Source organism: Astatotilapia calliptera, chromosome 19 (genome assembly GCF_964374335.1).
Source record: "Astatotilapia calliptera chromosome 19, fAstCal68.1, whole genome shotgun sequence".
In the NCBI taxonomy this organism is placed as follows: domain Eukaryota; kingdom Metazoa; phylum Chordata; class Actinopteri; order Cichliformes; family Cichlidae; genus Astatotilapia; species Astatotilapia calliptera.
In genome coordinates this window covers 4038162-4054200 of record NC_137440.1, presented here as the reverse complement: position 1 = coordinate 4054200, position 16039 = coordinate 4038162, and the positions used below count along the sequence as shown (strand labels likewise).

General features: G+C 42.3%; 1 protein-coding gene across 1 annotated transcript in view; it reads right to left on the bottom strand.

Annotated features, from left to right (window-relative positions):
* sptbn5 (spectrin, beta, non-erythrocytic 5) overlaps positions 1 to 16039 on the bottom strand; it is a 63917-nt gene that overhangs the window by 24201 nt on the left and 23677 nt on the right. The window contains exons 39-66 of the mRNA XM_026192223.2: positions 15617 to 15731; positions 14577 to 14687; positions 14015 to 14194; positions 13618 to 13821; positions 12912 to 13061; positions 12722 to 12826; positions 12325 to 12513; positions 11970 to 12125; positions 11177 to 11365; positions 10997 to 11092; positions 10539 to 10660; positions 10106 to 10220; positions 9502 to 9615; positions 9090 to 9211; positions 7952 to 8114; positions 7689 to 7877; positions 6942 to 7019; positions 6690 to 6862; positions 6496 to 6586; positions 6275 to 6421; positions 5913 to 6050; positions 5564 to 5731; positions 4274 to 4362; positions 3884 to 4070; positions 3524 to 3592; positions 3298 to 3441; positions 2279 to 2475; positions 1977 to 2181 (exon numbers count right to left, since the gene is read on the bottom strand). Coding sequence (XP_026048008.2) covers positions 1977 to 2181; positions 2279 to 2475; positions 3298 to 3441; positions 3524 to 3592; positions 3884 to 4070; positions 4274 to 4362; positions 5564 to 5731; positions 5913 to 6050; positions 6275 to 6421; positions 6496 to 6586; positions 6690 to 6862; positions 6942 to 7019; positions 7689 to 7877; positions 7952 to 8114; positions 9090 to 9211; positions 9502 to 9615; positions 10106 to 10220; positions 10539 to 10660; positions 10997 to 11092; positions 11177 to 11365; positions 11970 to 12125; positions 12325 to 12513; positions 12722 to 12826; positions 12912 to 13061; positions 13618 to 13821; positions 14015 to 14194; positions 14577 to 14687; positions 15617 to 15731 — 4006 coding nt within the window. The remainder of the gene's footprint in view (positions 1 to 1976; positions 2182 to 2278; positions 2476 to 3297; positions 3442 to 3523; positions 3593 to 3883; positions 4071 to 4273; positions 4363 to 5563; positions 5732 to 5912; positions 6051 to 6274; positions 6422 to 6495; positions 6587 to 6689; positions 6863 to 6941; positions 7020 to 7688; positions 7878 to 7951; positions 8115 to 9089; positions 9212 to 9501; positions 9616 to 10105; positions 10221 to 10538; positions 10661 to 10996; positions 11093 to 11176; positions 11366 to 11969; positions 12126 to 12324; positions 12514 to 12721; positions 12827 to 12911; positions 13062 to 13617; positions 13822 to 14014; positions 14195 to 14576; positions 14688 to 15616; positions 15732 to 16039) is intronic.

Sequence of the window (16039 nt, the reverse complement as noted above, 5' to 3'; positions counted from 1 at the left end):
TTAAGATTTTTTCAAGCCAAAAACTGATATGCTACAATAAATAAATATGAAACTAAACCCAAACAAATGCAATCAATATAACTTGGAGCCTCTGTTTTCATAAGTTTGAACAAACTTCCTGCTACCCTGAATTGGATAATAATAATAATAATGGATTGCATTTATATAGTGCTTTTCTAGGCACCCAAGGTGCTTTACAATTCCACTATTCATTCATTCTCACATTCACACACTGGTGCAGGCAAACCACGGTCGCCCAAGATAAGAAGATGGACAGATTTTTTAAAGTCCCGTCACTGATTCTACAGTTAGAAAAACTAGTTCAATAGGTGCTGTTATAGCTCATCTGGGTTTGAATCTACCACAGACCTTTCTCTGTGTCACATTATCCCTCTCCCAAATCACTCCCTGCTTACCTGTCTACTCTCTATACTTCTTAAAGCCCAAAACATAAAAAAAGAAATCACGAAAAAAGAAAACAAAATTTCAAATACAAAAAAATCCAATAATGGTTTTCCCATTAGTGGCTTCCCCCCCCCCCCCCCAAAAAAGGGCCCTCCATAAAACTAATATTTATCACTGATTGAAGAAAACAGGAACAACCCCAGCTTTCCGGACTGTAGCCGGAGTGACAGAGAGTTCTGTTGAGCCGAGTACTCATTTAACGTTAACTAGCAATGACTTTATGAATTTCTACACAAATAAAAATTGGAGACATCATACAGATGCCCCACAATCCAACTCTTGGCATTTCAGCCACCTCCATTTTACTCAGCAGAGTATCAGGGCTTTAACACCTTGTGCCCCTCGGGGACCTTGGGGACATATTTGGAAAAAACAGCTGTAGTCAGAGAAATCAGATGAGCTGTTTATTTCCTGACAACCTGAGCATTACTGGAGCTTAGCTTCAGCTGGGCGCAGTCCAGAAGAGGGCTGCATGTTCATCCAGAATCACCTGATGTTTTGCTGGAATTGCCTGGGTAAGAGAGGTCAACTAAGGCAGATCAAGTCTTGTTCGGTGGGCTCACAAAACTCTTTCCAAACTCTTTTGGTTCAGCTCCTGACAGAGCCATAATCCGCTTGGCCTGTCAATATCTATCAGCCACAGTCCCACAAGCTAATAAAGCTGAATACGTCCACTGTCAGACACGGCTTATGCACCCTCACTACACATCTGGGGGGCCAGGTCTGTCCATTCCAGTGTCCTCAGTGGTCACTAGATGGTGAGCAACTAACAGCTCTGCTCCTGTCTCTGGACCGTTTCCCCGACCTGAAGGTGCAGAAAAGCAATGCTCTTGTGCACTGGTGAACCAACATACAGGCAACAAGCCAGAGTGATAAAAGTATACCCACCCCTGCCCGCTACCTCTCACTAAGGGAAACTAGAGTCCAGGCTTATTCCTGGACACTGGTTCCTAAACCCAAGCTGTGAATTGAGGCAAGCCTGACTATATCTATGGCGCACTAGCACAGGCTAGTTATTTATTTAACACCAGTTCACAACGACAGTCACCAACAACAGTCATTTTAAGTTGATCCCCTAAGAGCATCACTTGGCAAGAGTGGGAATGACAAACTCCTTTTTCACAGGAAGAGACTTCCAGCAGAAAAAGGCCAACCAGCTGCCATGACTGGTTAGTAGGTGAAGGGAAAGAGAAAAGCTAATGCCATGCAGTAGTGGTGTATAAACACATGAGGAGTGAAAATAAATGAGTACAGAACAAATTCTCAGTGTATGATGGGAAGTCACCCGGCAGACTGAGCTTATAACAGGATAACTAAGGGCTGGTTTAGGATCAACTGATCCAGCCCTGACTATAAGCATCATCAAAAAGAAAGTTGGAAATCTAATCTTACAACCCAAACTGGGAGCTAGTTTCACAGGAGCAGCAATTGATAGCTGATGGCTCAACCATTCTACTTTTTAAAAACTATGAAGCACAAGAAACCCATGATTATTTTTCTACGTGACTCACTTCCACATTCTCCAGATCTTGTCCACAGTCGGTGGACTCTACCATCGTTCTCTTGGAGGTCAGCCATGTTTGGAGTTCTTTAGCCTCTCTCTCATACACATAGAGACGGAGCTGATCTTCCAGAGCGGCACGACGGGATGCAGAAAGTCTGAGGAGCATCTCAAAACATTCAACGACAGCTGGGAGAGACTCACTGACCAGGTGGCTGAAAAACAGAAACATTCTTTTCTTTTTAGTTTCAAAATGTAAAAAAAAAACCCAAGCAGAATGATGATACTGCATCGTACTACACACCGCTTTACCTCTTGGGGTGTCTAAGGTGTTGCAACGATGCACCGTTCTCCTGCAGCTTCTCCACTGTCCTCCTCTGGTTGTCCAGTTCTACAGCCACAGAGTCCAATTTCCTCAGCATAGCTTCCGTCACCTCCTCACTCCTCCCGCAGTCTCGAGACTCTAAACCCACCTGCTGCTCCTCTAACCACAGTTGGAGCTCTGAAACCTTCAAACACACAAAAATAGGCACATAACAGGTAAAGTTTTTTTTTTTCTTTTACAGTTTTTTTTGTTGTGATTATATACATAACATAAAATAATGTCTTAAACCAGTCCAACTGTCCAAAAAAGGCTTGTTAGATTAGTTGTTGATTCTAAATTGACCATGAGAGTACATGGTGTTCTGTCTCTTCCTGTGATAGTGACCTGCTCAGAGGGTAATTTGTACAATTGTATGACTTAAATCTTTTATATACAGTCAGCTACAGTGTTGCTAGTAATGAGCGGTTATACATAGGACTGGGTATTGTCACAGATTTCTAAAATGGATTTGATTTTCATCCACGAGGTTCTGATTCAATTCAATTTTGATTCAGACAGTCAGAAATATATTATTAAAGGTATTTCTGGCAAAATACATTTCTATTTAAATATCAATTCAGGATTTAACCGGTCACGGCTGATGACCGCGACCCCTCCCTGAGCCTAGTTCTGCCGGAGGTTTCTTCCTGTTAAAAGGGAGTTATGTTTGCTCATAGGGGGTCATATGATTGTTGGGTTTTTGTTTGTATGTAAAATTATAGGGTCTACCTTGCAATATAAAGCGCCTTGAGGCGAAGGCGCCACTTTTATTTTTTGAACAAGAGCAGCATAGCATGTTGATGGAGTCACAGTCGGTAACATTGCGGCATGGTCTGAGGATGTGAGTGATTACAGTCTGTGGTTTATGATACTTGAAACAAAACTTATTTTTCAGATATTTTATAATATATCTAAAAAGGGGGACCTTTATACGTTAAATCTCAGTTTTATGTCATGTGTCTGTTACCTCTGTGAGGAAGGCATGTATGCTGACTGCCTCCTGCAGTAGTTTCACTTTCTTCTCACCCTCTACCGTCAGCTTCTCATGCAGACTCTTTAAGTCCTCCAGACGCTCCCGGATATCGTGAGATGCAAAGTGTCGGCCCCTGACCTGAGAGAAGAACACATAAGGTTCCCGGATCATTTCTTAAACATTCCAGCTATAACAATGCCGAAATCAAAGAGATCCTTACCAGACTATGCCCCGCCTCCTGAACTGCTTGGACCAATGGCATGCGTCCAGAGATCTCCTGCATCAAGGTCTTTAAAAAATGATTTGCAAATTATTTTTTTCAATAAACACAACAAAAGTAACCCAAAACCTGGAACAATTTGAACCATAGATGCTATTTAATAACCTATGACCAGACCACTAAACAAGTAATCAAAGATGTCCTTAACTATAAAAACAATTGCAATTTGGAGCTACAAATAAAGTCCAGGAGGTTATAAATGTCTTATTAAAATTATGATGTCTGTAATAATGTGAATATTAATTAATTTAGATATGTTTTCTTCCTTCCTCACTGTCAGTAAACTCTGCAAGTGGTCACCTGGTGCTTGTGGAGCAGCTGCTGGCTACTGCTGAGGGAGCTGCCCAAGTCTTTGGCAGTGATGGAGGGCAGTCTGTCATTCAGCCACGCCGTTTCCTCCTCCACATTTCTGTAGAACTGGAACAGGACTTGCCAGGCCTCCAAGTTCTCCTTACGTCTCTGCAGGGGCTGCGCCAGACTGTTGTACCTGTCAGAGTAAAGACCAACACCGGTGAAATACATTTCAAACATTTTTTTCTCATTTAGTGATATTTTAATTTTTATAACAGTTGTTATACCCTTGGAAGAGCATCAACCTCTTCCAAGGTTATAAAGAGACATGAGGAAGTCGGCTACATTATGTATACAACCAGATTTCTTCACAGTGCAAATGATCTACTGTTTACAAACCTGTTGATGGTGTGTGCCACTCTGGTCTGAATCTCCTCAGCCAGGAAGTTACCCTGAGAGTGGAAGCTCTTTGCTGTGTCCACCAGACCCTGATATATAAAATATATACATTTACATATACTTCATATATGCAGTGGATTTACAAAGCAAGCCGACATTTGTCACACTTTAGTGAATCTACAATGCTCTTTTTCCATGATGGTGGCAGGCAACTCTAGTGTGGCATGCCAGTTTGGAAACCAAAGAAGTATAAGTAAGGTTATTTTTCCCTTTAGACTTAAAACTGAGTTAAACATATAGTCATTAACATGAATAATGTGTCTCCACTAACATTTAGCTGATGTTAACAATATGGTGGGGTTTTTAAAATAAATTTCACATTAATGTTTGTTGTGAAGTAGGGTGGGCAATTGTCATGAGTGTGCTGTGTGGCAGGCAGGAGCTGCCACAAAGGTGATGAACTAAAAGAGGCAGCTTTATTTTGCTGTAAACACTGAGACACGGGATATATGTAAACATAACTTAAAACTGGAAACAAAGAACTATGAAGCTAGAAAACTAGGAACAGAGAAACTAGACTAGAACCACTAGGAGAAACGAGGACCATGGGAGAGACACGCAGCAATGTGGAATGACGCGACAACAGGCAGAGGACAACAGGGGACTAAATACACAAGGGATGGGAAACATAGCTGGAAGCTAACTGGCATAATGGGACAGGGAGGAAGCAAAAATGAATATACTAGACACAGGACACGGGAAACCCACAGACAGAAACTCAAGACGCAGCAATTGGGGAGACAGGAATAAACACAGAGACAAGACTGACTGACAGGAGAAGATTAGACTCAGAGGCAGGGAAAACTATGATCACTAAGAACCTTTTCGTCTGTTTTTTCTTTTAAATGCCTTGGTATTTCTTTGTGAAGCACTTTGTGATCTTTGTCTTGAAAGGTGGTATATAAATAAAATTTTACTTGCTTACTTACTAAGAGCTAGAAACTAAACAGAAACTAAATGATCGAATGAGAACTCAGAATTACAAGAAAACCGAACATGAAACAATCAGAGAATCTAGCCTAACTTAGAATATCATTTTAACCCGATTCATACAATCCATAGCATAAACCCTGGGACAAAGACCCAGGACCATGACGGCTATAATATCATTATAGAAGTAATCTAGTATGTAGCTTAGATATAATTAGTAATGAAAAAAAATCAAACTAAAAACTCAAAATTATGAGGATTTAAAACAACTAAGCATTATGTCCACCCTCGCACTTGCACCTGGATTCGGTCTTGGTGTCCATCCATCTCCTCTTCCACCCCCTGCAGTTCCTTCAGCAGTCTGTTCACAGAGGGTAGGTCACTGCCACAGTCCTCATTGGCCAGCTCCCTCTCCACTGACGCCACGAACTGCTCCATGTCATCCAATGAACGCTGGAACTGCAATGCCTAAACACACAAAGGGCATTCAGAGAACTTTATGTGCCTCCCTACAATTCCAGGGCAATGAGCATAAAAGAAATCTTTAATGTTTTCTATGAAGATTTAGTTAAGGATTAAAGTTGAGTAGGTTTAAGTTGAAATTAAGTTATAGTTTTAAGGGCAACATTAAACATGACTGGGCAAGTACCTGGTAGGCCTCCTGCAGTCTAGTTTTCTTCTCCTTGCCGTTGTGGATCAGAGTATCCCAGCTGTCAGTCAGCTCTCTGAGTCGAGGTCGAACCTTTCCTTCAGCAGACAGAGACTCAGACAGCAGCTTCTCTCCTTCCTGGAAAGCACCCAATAGGCAACATTTTATACTCCCAATGGTGTAAACAAACAATAAAGTCTGAAATGTTAGCAAAATCTAAGAGAAGGTCTAAATAGGACAAAAATTCTGATGGGATAATCTTTTTGACACTTCTCAGGAATAAACCGTTAACTGTCCAGCCCAAGACATCTTGCAGCTAGAGCTGTAATCAGGGAAATACACAGACACTTAAGAAAATCCACCTTAGTGAGGGTTTCCACCCTGTAGCGGTTGCCGAGGATCTCTGCTTCAAAGCTCTGATGTTTTAACAGCTTTGCCTGAAGGTTGTTTGGTTCCCTCCAGTTTTCATCCAGTGCTATGGCGTTACGCTCATTCAGCCACACACATACCTGGAAAACACAAATTTGCTATAGACCCCTGAAGAACAATACAAATTAGGCTTCAGCAGAGTTCAGAAAGTTACCTGGTAGCTGCTGGACAAGAACTGCTGCAGCTGGAGGGATTGATCCAGAGCTTTGTAACGAGATCTACTCTGCCGCTGCAACTGACTCCGCCTGCGCAAACACAGCAGGTGAGCAAGCAGGAGTCAAAACATTATTTCCAGCTACAGTACTTGCTTTAATTGGAAAGTGTGTGGCTGAGATGTCTGATGACTACCTGGTGGTCAGTGCTTTGCTCTTTGCTCTGATGTTGTTGGCATCATAGTGCTTTTGTTGGATCATCTCCTGGGCCAGCTTCTCTACCTGGTCCAGCTGGTCTCCCTGAGCCTCCAGGGCTTCCTCAAACTGAATCTGCTTCCTCTGCAGTGTTTCTACCTCTGTCACTGAGCTCTGCAAAAAGAATAGGTTGCTTTCACAGCATAAGAGTACTTTCCTATATATGTATGATTCTGAAGCAAATCATCCGTACCCCGAGGTCCTGATTAGACAGGAAGGCTTCACTGTTGTTGAGCCAGCTCTCACATTGTTCTACAGAGGTCAGGAAGATCTGAAGGATACAGAGAAGAGCTCAGCAAAAGCTAATCTGACTGCTAAAGCTGTGTCTCATAGTTGTCTTATGTCTAACTACAAGAAGACACAAAATCCACCTTGCTAAGGTAGCTGAAACTTTTCAGTTATGTAAAGTAGCTCAATCATATGTGTCAATTGTGGTAAATGGACTGATTCTTATATAGCACTTTTCTACTCTCCCAGAGTACTCAAAGCACTCTACACAACATGCCACATTCATCCAATCACACAAGCACTGTCTGCTAAGGTTCTTAGTGCTTCCTAACTACCATTCATAGCAAATGTAGCATCGGGGAGAGCAATCTAGGGTTAGTATCTTGCCCAAGGATACTTGGCATGCAGACTGAAGGAGGATCAGTAGATGACCTGCCCTACCGCCTGAGCTGCAGTCACAGAACAGCCATACCACCCTGAGAACGCCCGATCTTGTCTGATCTCGTCAATTATATTAAGGATTATTCAGTGTAATGCTAAGAGGACCAGGTTAACTTACAATACATGAAATATATTTATTTTAATTAAATCTGAGATTTATTCAGCAAATTAATTTTGCAAATATACTTATAAATATGAATGAGACTATATTAATTCATTATTCACATCAAAAAGTCATATTAAATTATTTTGGGGGCCGCTGCTGTGTCACCTGTAGTGTACGGGCCTGCTCCAAGGTTATGTTACGGTTCAACCAGGCTCGGTCCAGTCCAGCTTTAGCTTCCTCTAGCTGGTTCAAAGCCTTTTGGATCTCTGACTTAGAGCTGTGACCAGACCGGATGAGACCCAGACCAAAGTCCCTGACAGAGTCAATGCGTTCAGCACGAGCGTCAATCTCCGTCTAAAAACAGCAACGTTTAAAATTGGCATTTACTTCATTAAGGTAGTAAAGTTTAAGTAAGCCACAGTGCTCACCCTCCAGTCCTGATGCTCCACAATGAGCCGGTCAGCCTCTGTTCTGGTCTTGGGAAGTCCCTTTTCTGCCATCTCACTGCTTTGTTTGAGACTCCACTCCAGCAGGAGGCGCTGGTTAGCCTTGAAAAGCTGCAACTGGTGAGCCTCCTGCAGCTTTTCTTTTCTGAAAAAGACCATTTCTTCTTGAGTTTTTCCTGAGGGAGTTCTTCTGATCACTATCCGTATTTTTGATTTTTACTAATGTAAAACACTGTTGGGCCTCTAAAAGTCCAGTGGTTAACATGTTGCATGCTTAGTGAGAGGGGAAAAAAGCCTTTAGCAGGTGTGTGGGCTTGTAGAAAGTTTGAGGGATACCTCGATGGCCTAGCTAGTTTAGACAGACCGAGCTTCAGCTAGTCCAGTACCTCTCATTACATACCACACCTGGAACAGTGTGCAACTACAGTCCCAACATGTTCCCATGATTTTAGACATGAGAATCCAGTATAGGAGTATGCTAAAGTGAAAACGCTTATCACAACCTGTCACCTAGCCCTCTGGCTAACACTCAGTGCGATGTGGCATGCTGTGTGGCTAGTGTTGGACGGGATTCCTGCACCCACCAGCAAAATGGATGAAACGATAAAACAACAGCTGCCTACACAGAGCTGCACCGAAAGACGAGCACAGGTAAAGACGGTGCTCTACCTGTGTGCTATGAATTGAAAAGTCAACCAAAAGAACCTCTCATATCTAAACTAACTAAACTAAACTCAATATCCAAGCTGCTCCCAGAACAACCCTGGAAAAAGTTGCTATGGATCAATGTGAGGGTAAGCACCAACACAACCTGATAATCACAGATTGCTACTCCGTGGTTTTGGAAATACCACACTTTCCATCAACAACAATCACACAGATAATTCAAAAGCTGCTCGGTAGCCTAGTGGTGAGTGACAATCCTGCGAGGAATTCAAGGAATTTGCCAGACTGCTTGATTTTAGACAAGGTATAGAGATGGCAAAGAAAACATTGGCAAACTTCATTGGTGCCTACATAGTTATTTCACTGTTAATTACTAGATGCTCTGACCTTTGAAAACTTTCAGCAATTAAAATAATTGAAATCACTGTTGCTTCTAATAGTAGATTAAAGTTACCTGTGTTTGAGTTCCTTGTCCAAAGTTTTCAGAGTCTTCTGGACTTCTTTCTGTTTGGTCTTCAGCTTGTCGCTCATCACTGACTGAGCACTCACATCACCCAACAAGCCTTCTTCCAGAGACTGATGAGACAGAAGTAAGTCAGTCATTTTAGTCATAGAGGTGGTAATTTGGCAAATGAGCTGGACTTATAAAACTGCATTTAGTTTTTTGATGAAAGATTAGACAAGATTAGATTCATCTGATTTTTGTTTCCATCTGTCAAGGTTTGCTTTTTTGTCTTGTTTTTAATCTATTTAACATCTACTTGTGACCATCTTTGTGAACAGGTACCAAGCTTACATGCAAGCTTTCCAGTTACAATTCCTAAAGTCAAGAATGAACGTGTCAGTTGCAGCCTTGGGTGCCTCACCTTTGCTCTATCTTGGATAACTCCAGCCTCTCTCTCTATTTCCTCGTGGCGTCTAATCAGGTTTTCTACACTGTCCACATCGCAGCCACAATCCTGATCCTGCAGCAGCAGCATCTAAAGAGAGCGAGGAGGAACCTTTTCAAAATACCAACCAAGTTCCAAAAAAGTTGCAATGCTGGGTCAAATGTAAATAAAACAGAATGCAATGACTGGCAAATCTCATTAGCCCATATTTTATTCACAATAAAAAATAGAAAAGATGTTAAGATTCTGACTGGGAGTGACGAAGGACGGACAGGATTAAAGGTGAGTACATCAGCTCAGGTCCAGCATTTCAACACAGTTAGAACATTGCAATGTTTACCACTGTGCAGCATCCTGACTTCTTTTAACTACAGTCCATCTGGCAGCTGAGGAGACCATTTGCTGGAGTTTTAGATGAATGTTGTTTTCATGTTCCTTTGTGAATACTGTATGAGTTTGAGATTTTCAAATCACTGCATTCTGTTTTTGCTGACATTTTTCACAGTGTGCAATTTTTTACAGTGTAATAATTTTGTGTTTTAGAAGTGCAGCATCAAGGTTAAAAAAACAGTTGCCTGACCTTTTCATTAGCTCTGTCTCTGACCTCCTCCAGTTCTCTGATGAGACTGTGGACCACCAGAGCTTCTTCGAGCTGGTTCTTGTAATTATTCAGATCAACGTGAAATTTGCTCCACCTGGAGGAGAAGAACCACTTTGATGCATTATTTTGTTTGTGCGCTGGTCAACACTGTTGCCTCACAGCAAGAAAGTTCTGGGTTGAAATCCACCAGTCAGCTGGGGCCTTCTGTGAATGTTCTCCCTATAATTGCATGGGTACCCATGTAGGCACTTGTGTTAGCCTGTGACTGTGACAGACTTGTGACCTGTCCAGGATATGCCCTTCCTCTTGTGGAGCAGCTGGAATTAGCTCCAGCCCCACTGTGACCCTGATCTGGATGAGTGGGAAAAAAACACATGAGTGGAAGCGAGTGGAAGATCTTCAGACACGTTACCTTTCATTGAGCTGCTGCCTCCTCTTTGTCACAGTCACCAGTTCCTCAGCACTCTGTCTTTTTTCTAGTTTGGCTGCCAGTTTGTTGATGGCTTTGATATGAGCATCATCCACTGTCACGTCCTGCAGATTACAGATTTGGCTGTCACTTTTCAGACATATTAAAACAGTGTGGCTTGTGGTCAGTTTGAGCTATTCCTTCTATAATATCAGTAATGTTAGTCATGTTAAGCTCTTCGTATCCTGTTTGAGGAGAACACTAGAGAGCAAAGCATTTAAAAGCAGTGTTCTTCATCTTCTCCCTGTTTGTGGTATATAGAGGCCCTGTCCGACTTCACTATTGCCATCAAAAGGTTGAGTCATCAAACACTGAGCTCTGTGTCTTGTGTAACTATCATTGCAGCCTAGCATAGCTGTAGTTTCTCGCAGCTCACGTTGGAACAACATAAGTTTACTTACCTTATCTTCACTTCCCCTGAACTCACTGAGCTTCTTCAGCAGCTGGACTCCATGTTCATAGTCCTTTCCAACATCTCCAACATTAATCATAACCTCCTGAAACACAGAGTCACAGACGTAAAGTAACAAATGTCCCCATGTTAACAGCAATGCACTTCCATCCATTTATCTGTGCTCTACCTTTTGTCTGATCCAGGCCTCCACCTCCTCCACCTTCTGGAGGTACTCCAGGAAGGCTCTGTTATCTTCCAGAGCTTTGCCACGGATGGCCACAGCCTTCTTCAGCTCTTCCCAGTGAAGCTCGAGTGTGGCTGCACTCTTCTTTACCTCTTTGGACCTCAGGTGAAGAGATACAAGTTCTTCCCCAGCCTAGAAGCAAAGAACAAAGCAGGCTGCATGTAGATGTTTGACACAAAGGCACAAAGCTGAAGACGCAATCTAACCAACACTGACAGGTTCACTAAATCATGTCTGTAAGTGGTAATTCTGAAAGGTAAATTAAAAAAAAGATCCATATTAACATTTCATCTTATCATCTCACCTCTTTGTGTCCAATCACGTCAAACAATCCTAAACCTAAAGTTAAGTGGCATTACTGCTATACATGTTTTCCACTTTTTTCCACTTTGAGTCAGATTTACTATTAGCTACATGGCAATATTAATTGTGTCTTTATTCAGCAATGTGCACACACAGAACTGTGCAACATGACCAGCTCTTGTGTTGTTGTTTTTTTGTTTTGTTTTGTTTTGGGGGGGGGGGGGGGGTTTGTGTTCACAAAGCTATTCTTTTGGCAGATTACTTACACCTTCAGCAGGTCTGTTCATGTTAGTTATTACTGAAATGAAGTCTGCTCATATGTTTGCACGTTTTTAGTAGATCACTCCCAGATCTTTTCACTCCCGCTGAATCTTTTCTGTTATTGTGGTTTCATATTAATTTGCCCTACTGCTGGCCCTCGAGCTGTTCTTACCAAAAGTACATTACTGATGATCTCATGGTGAGACAGGATTTCAGCCTCAAACACCTGATGTTTCTGCAGGAGTTTCATCTTGGTTTGCAGGTTGCTGAGGTCAGCTTTACTGTCCTCTGCCATCTTCTGCATCCGCTCAGACACCCACTCCTCTGCCTGACGCACAGAAACAGAAGTAGATGGACGGTTAAACAGTGTTATAAACAGAGAATTGAACTGGAAATCAGACCTGAGTTTTTTCATTTGTCAGTTATCGTCAATCACACCTTATTTTTTAACACTGTAAAAACCTTAAAGATATTTGGGGATCCAGCTACCAAACATTGCCCAGTGTTCTGACTGGTTAGCAAGTTACCTCTGCGACATCTCGGTTGAAAATGCACAGACGCCTGGAAAGCTCCAGCTCTTCCCCACGTTTGGCAGAAAGCTCTTTAATTTTCTCTCGTCTCTGGAGGAGAGCTTTAAGTCTGGTTTTGACTTGTCCGCTCTTCTTTTTGCTCAGCTGTTTCCTCAGACGTTCAGCCAACTCCTTCAGAGATGACAGCTGGAACAGAGAGCGGGAAGTGTAGATTTAAATGAGCAGGGGCTCAACCAAGGTAGAAAGTGGTAATTACTATAAAATGTAGAGTATTATCATTCACTCTACCTCAGCATGTCACTAAATGGTTTAGTTTTTCCAATTGACTTTAAAGAAGCTGTGCATTTTGTTTTAACTGTAGGGGAAAGGACCAACCCTCAGAAGGAGTACAGACCTTGTCCTCCTGCGAGCTGAGCAGCTTCTCAAAAGCTTCATGGCGTTTGATCAAACCTTCTGTCTCATCCACAGTATTTCCCAGAGTGCTGTTCTTCAGCAGGATCTGTGGAGACATGACAGAAGTTTTCACCATCAATGGTATCATTATTTTGCAGGGTTTTTTTCTTGAACAAATACAGCAGGTGTACCTCCTGTGAGTTGGACATCTTCTCCATGCTGTTGACGTCTCTGTAGAAGATCTGCTCCAGGTGAACAGTTTCTAACCAGCTCTGTTTCTTCTTCCAGTTCTCCTCCAGTTTTTCTCTCTCTGACTGGAGAGCGTCCATCTTCTCCAACACCTAAGAGAATCATCACCCAACAAAAAGTCTAATTTCTCTGACTAGACTGTGTCAATGTCTACCTTACAACAGTGGGGAAAAAAATTCAGATTCATCTCATCTTAAGGTTAAGCTCTTTTTTAAAGAGCTGTTATCCCTTGTTATCCCAGGACCCGAACCCCCTCCTCACCCTGGGATAACAAACTCTTTCTATACTTATCAAACATGGACTTCATTAATAGGTAAATGGTAACCGTAACTTTATGATTATTTCTGAAATCAATCAGAATATGACTCTAGGCCACAACAGATGAGCTTAATGATTAAAGCCAAGCTGATCTCCAGAGATGAGTTTGCTTCAGCATCCTAAATCCTTTCATGCACACAATGTGTTTTGGACAGTGCTTGAAGGGTACAATGAAGTTGTGATTTTCTGTATTTTGCAGCTGTATTTTTTAATCTGCTTTCTGGTCTTGCAGACTTTTCTTTCTTTTATTTTCTGTTTGTATTCCATAAAATGAGAAAAGTGCCATATAGCTATCCCCAGAGTCTCCAAAATCTTACTTCTCCTCCTTACCTCCTTCTGGTTGCTTTTGTCCTGTGTCTGCAGCTCTTCTCCCATGTCCAGAGCTTGCTGGTAGGTCTCCTGTCTTGCCTCCATCTCAGCCCATAACTGCTGATGTTGAGCCAGCTGGAGGTCAGCGGTAGCCACATCACTGATGCTTTCCTCAACTGCCATTGCACTGATCAGCTGGCTGCACCACAGGAAGTAGTCTTGCACCTGAAGAAGAAGAGTGGGGAAGATGACAGAAGTAAGCTCATTGTTGGGGACAAAATCCAAATGGATAAAATTCCCCTTATACCTAAATACACTTGAAAAACCTCCACAAAAAGATGCAAAACATCTACTGAACAACTCAAGGAAATACTACTTTAGACTTTCAGACCTGCATCCTGTATCTATCTGTCCTCACCATGCTAAGGAATTGATATCGCTGGGAAGCCCGCTTGAGCTCCTCTTCTCTCTTCTCAGCAAGAAGTCGCAGCTCCTCCCACCGTTCCACCACCTCGTCCTGCACTTTCTGTAGGCGAACACTCAGTTCGGGCGTGCAAAGCTCCAGGACAGAGTCAACAGAGTCCAGCTGCTCTTGAAACTATAGAAATGAAAGAGATAAGATACATTAAGATGTCTCATTCCAGCCAATGGCACTTTGTCATTTTGTCAGACAGCATCTTCCACTCTGTCTTATTGAGCTCATCATCAGTGAGTATTGAACAGATTTTCCTTCTGCTACATTTCTATAGTAATGATGTCAGAAATGCCGCCCTTCAGAGTGATTTTATGTATCACTGGGCAGAAAAATACATTCTGTAGGTTAGACTGACTGTAAACCACTTTAGAAATGCTCCCTAGCCTGTTAACAACCCATAAGAGACTGTTTCCATGGTGATCTTTTCATTTAAGCTGAATCAGATGTTAAACATCTTTTCTTAACTATATGATGTCCTTGGTCAACAAATTTAGCACTTTATCACCTGTTCCTCTGTGGTGGCAAGCTCAAGGAGCAGGGCCTCATGTTTCCTCAGCTGTGACGTCACTCCATGCAAATCCTTTGCCACATCGTCAGGGATGCTTTTGTGTCGCTCCTACAGAGAGAGACAGGAACAGAAGTTTTAAGTGTTGCACAGGGGACCATCAATAACATAATCGATAAAAAAAACATTATCCCATAAAGTAGAAAATGACAGATGTGTAGTGTAACTGTGAAATAGGATTCAGCTGTGTCGAGTGGTTTTTAGTCTGTTAGCTACTAATAATCAACAGACACTGTATGTCTATCCTTGTGTTGCAACCATACCATTTATTGATGTAGATTGATAACCAGACTTACTTGATGCTCACATTTCATGTATAGTCTATGATCTGGACTTTTAATCTTCCTTCTGTTCTTTGTACTTCAGATACAATGACAAATAGATGAAGTGAAATTCTTTACAGCTGTGTCTATGTTGCTGGATGGGGTTTAGTTTTTGTACACCATAGCGTTTCTATAAATGCAATCTCTTTTGCACCTTTCAAACTTTTACAGCTCCAGCTGTCAGCTCCCTCCCACCTCCATGTTTCTTGGCCTGTTCTCATTGTGGTTTACTGAGGCGGGGCTGGTTAGGTTCGTGCCAAACAAGCTAAACGCTTTATATTTGTGTGATCTGAATGATATCTCAAAGTTTAGCACTGCAGTGTTTTCCTTCTTTGGTTCCATCTATAGATGTACACTTTATCTCCCATCTTTCACAGATAATCCTAAAACCAAATCAGAATGTCTTATTTTCTATAATAATTTAGGGGAGGACAGCCAGTCCCCTTCCTCTTATTAACAGTTCTTCATTCTTCTGAACTGAACTGAACTGAATGAGCGTGCTTCTGATGGGTGTGCTGTCTTCCATCTTCCATTTTATATTTCCATATTTCAATGCCATAATCCATTCATGGGATCTGATGTCTTCAAAGTAATTAGATCTAAACCCAGCTGACATGTCTAGGAGTCAGACAGCAGTTTCTACATGAACATAGCTACCTGGATGAGAGTTAGCGCATCACTCAGGTCTTGGTAAAAGCGGTGACATTCCTCAGCTTTCTGTAGCTGATCCTGACGCTCCTTGGCCAAGCTTTTCAAATCTTCCCAGGATGCACTGCAGAAACATAAATATCAAAACTAACATAAGGTGGACAAAGAGCGATTCAAAGGACCCCTATGAGTGGAAGATCGAGGGAACAGTTCACCCTTCCCGGGATAGGGTTACCAGGGCCCCGCCTTAGAACCAGACAAGGGCAGGGTGCCCGAGGGCAAGTGTCTTAGCCCTGGCCTGGCCAGGAAAAAGGGATATGGGCCCACCACCCGCCAGAGGCACCGTAGGGTCGGGTGCAAATGTGTGTTGGGTGGCGGCCAGGAGCAGAGGCCCTGGTGGACCGATCCCAGTCTACCGAGACTAGCGATTGG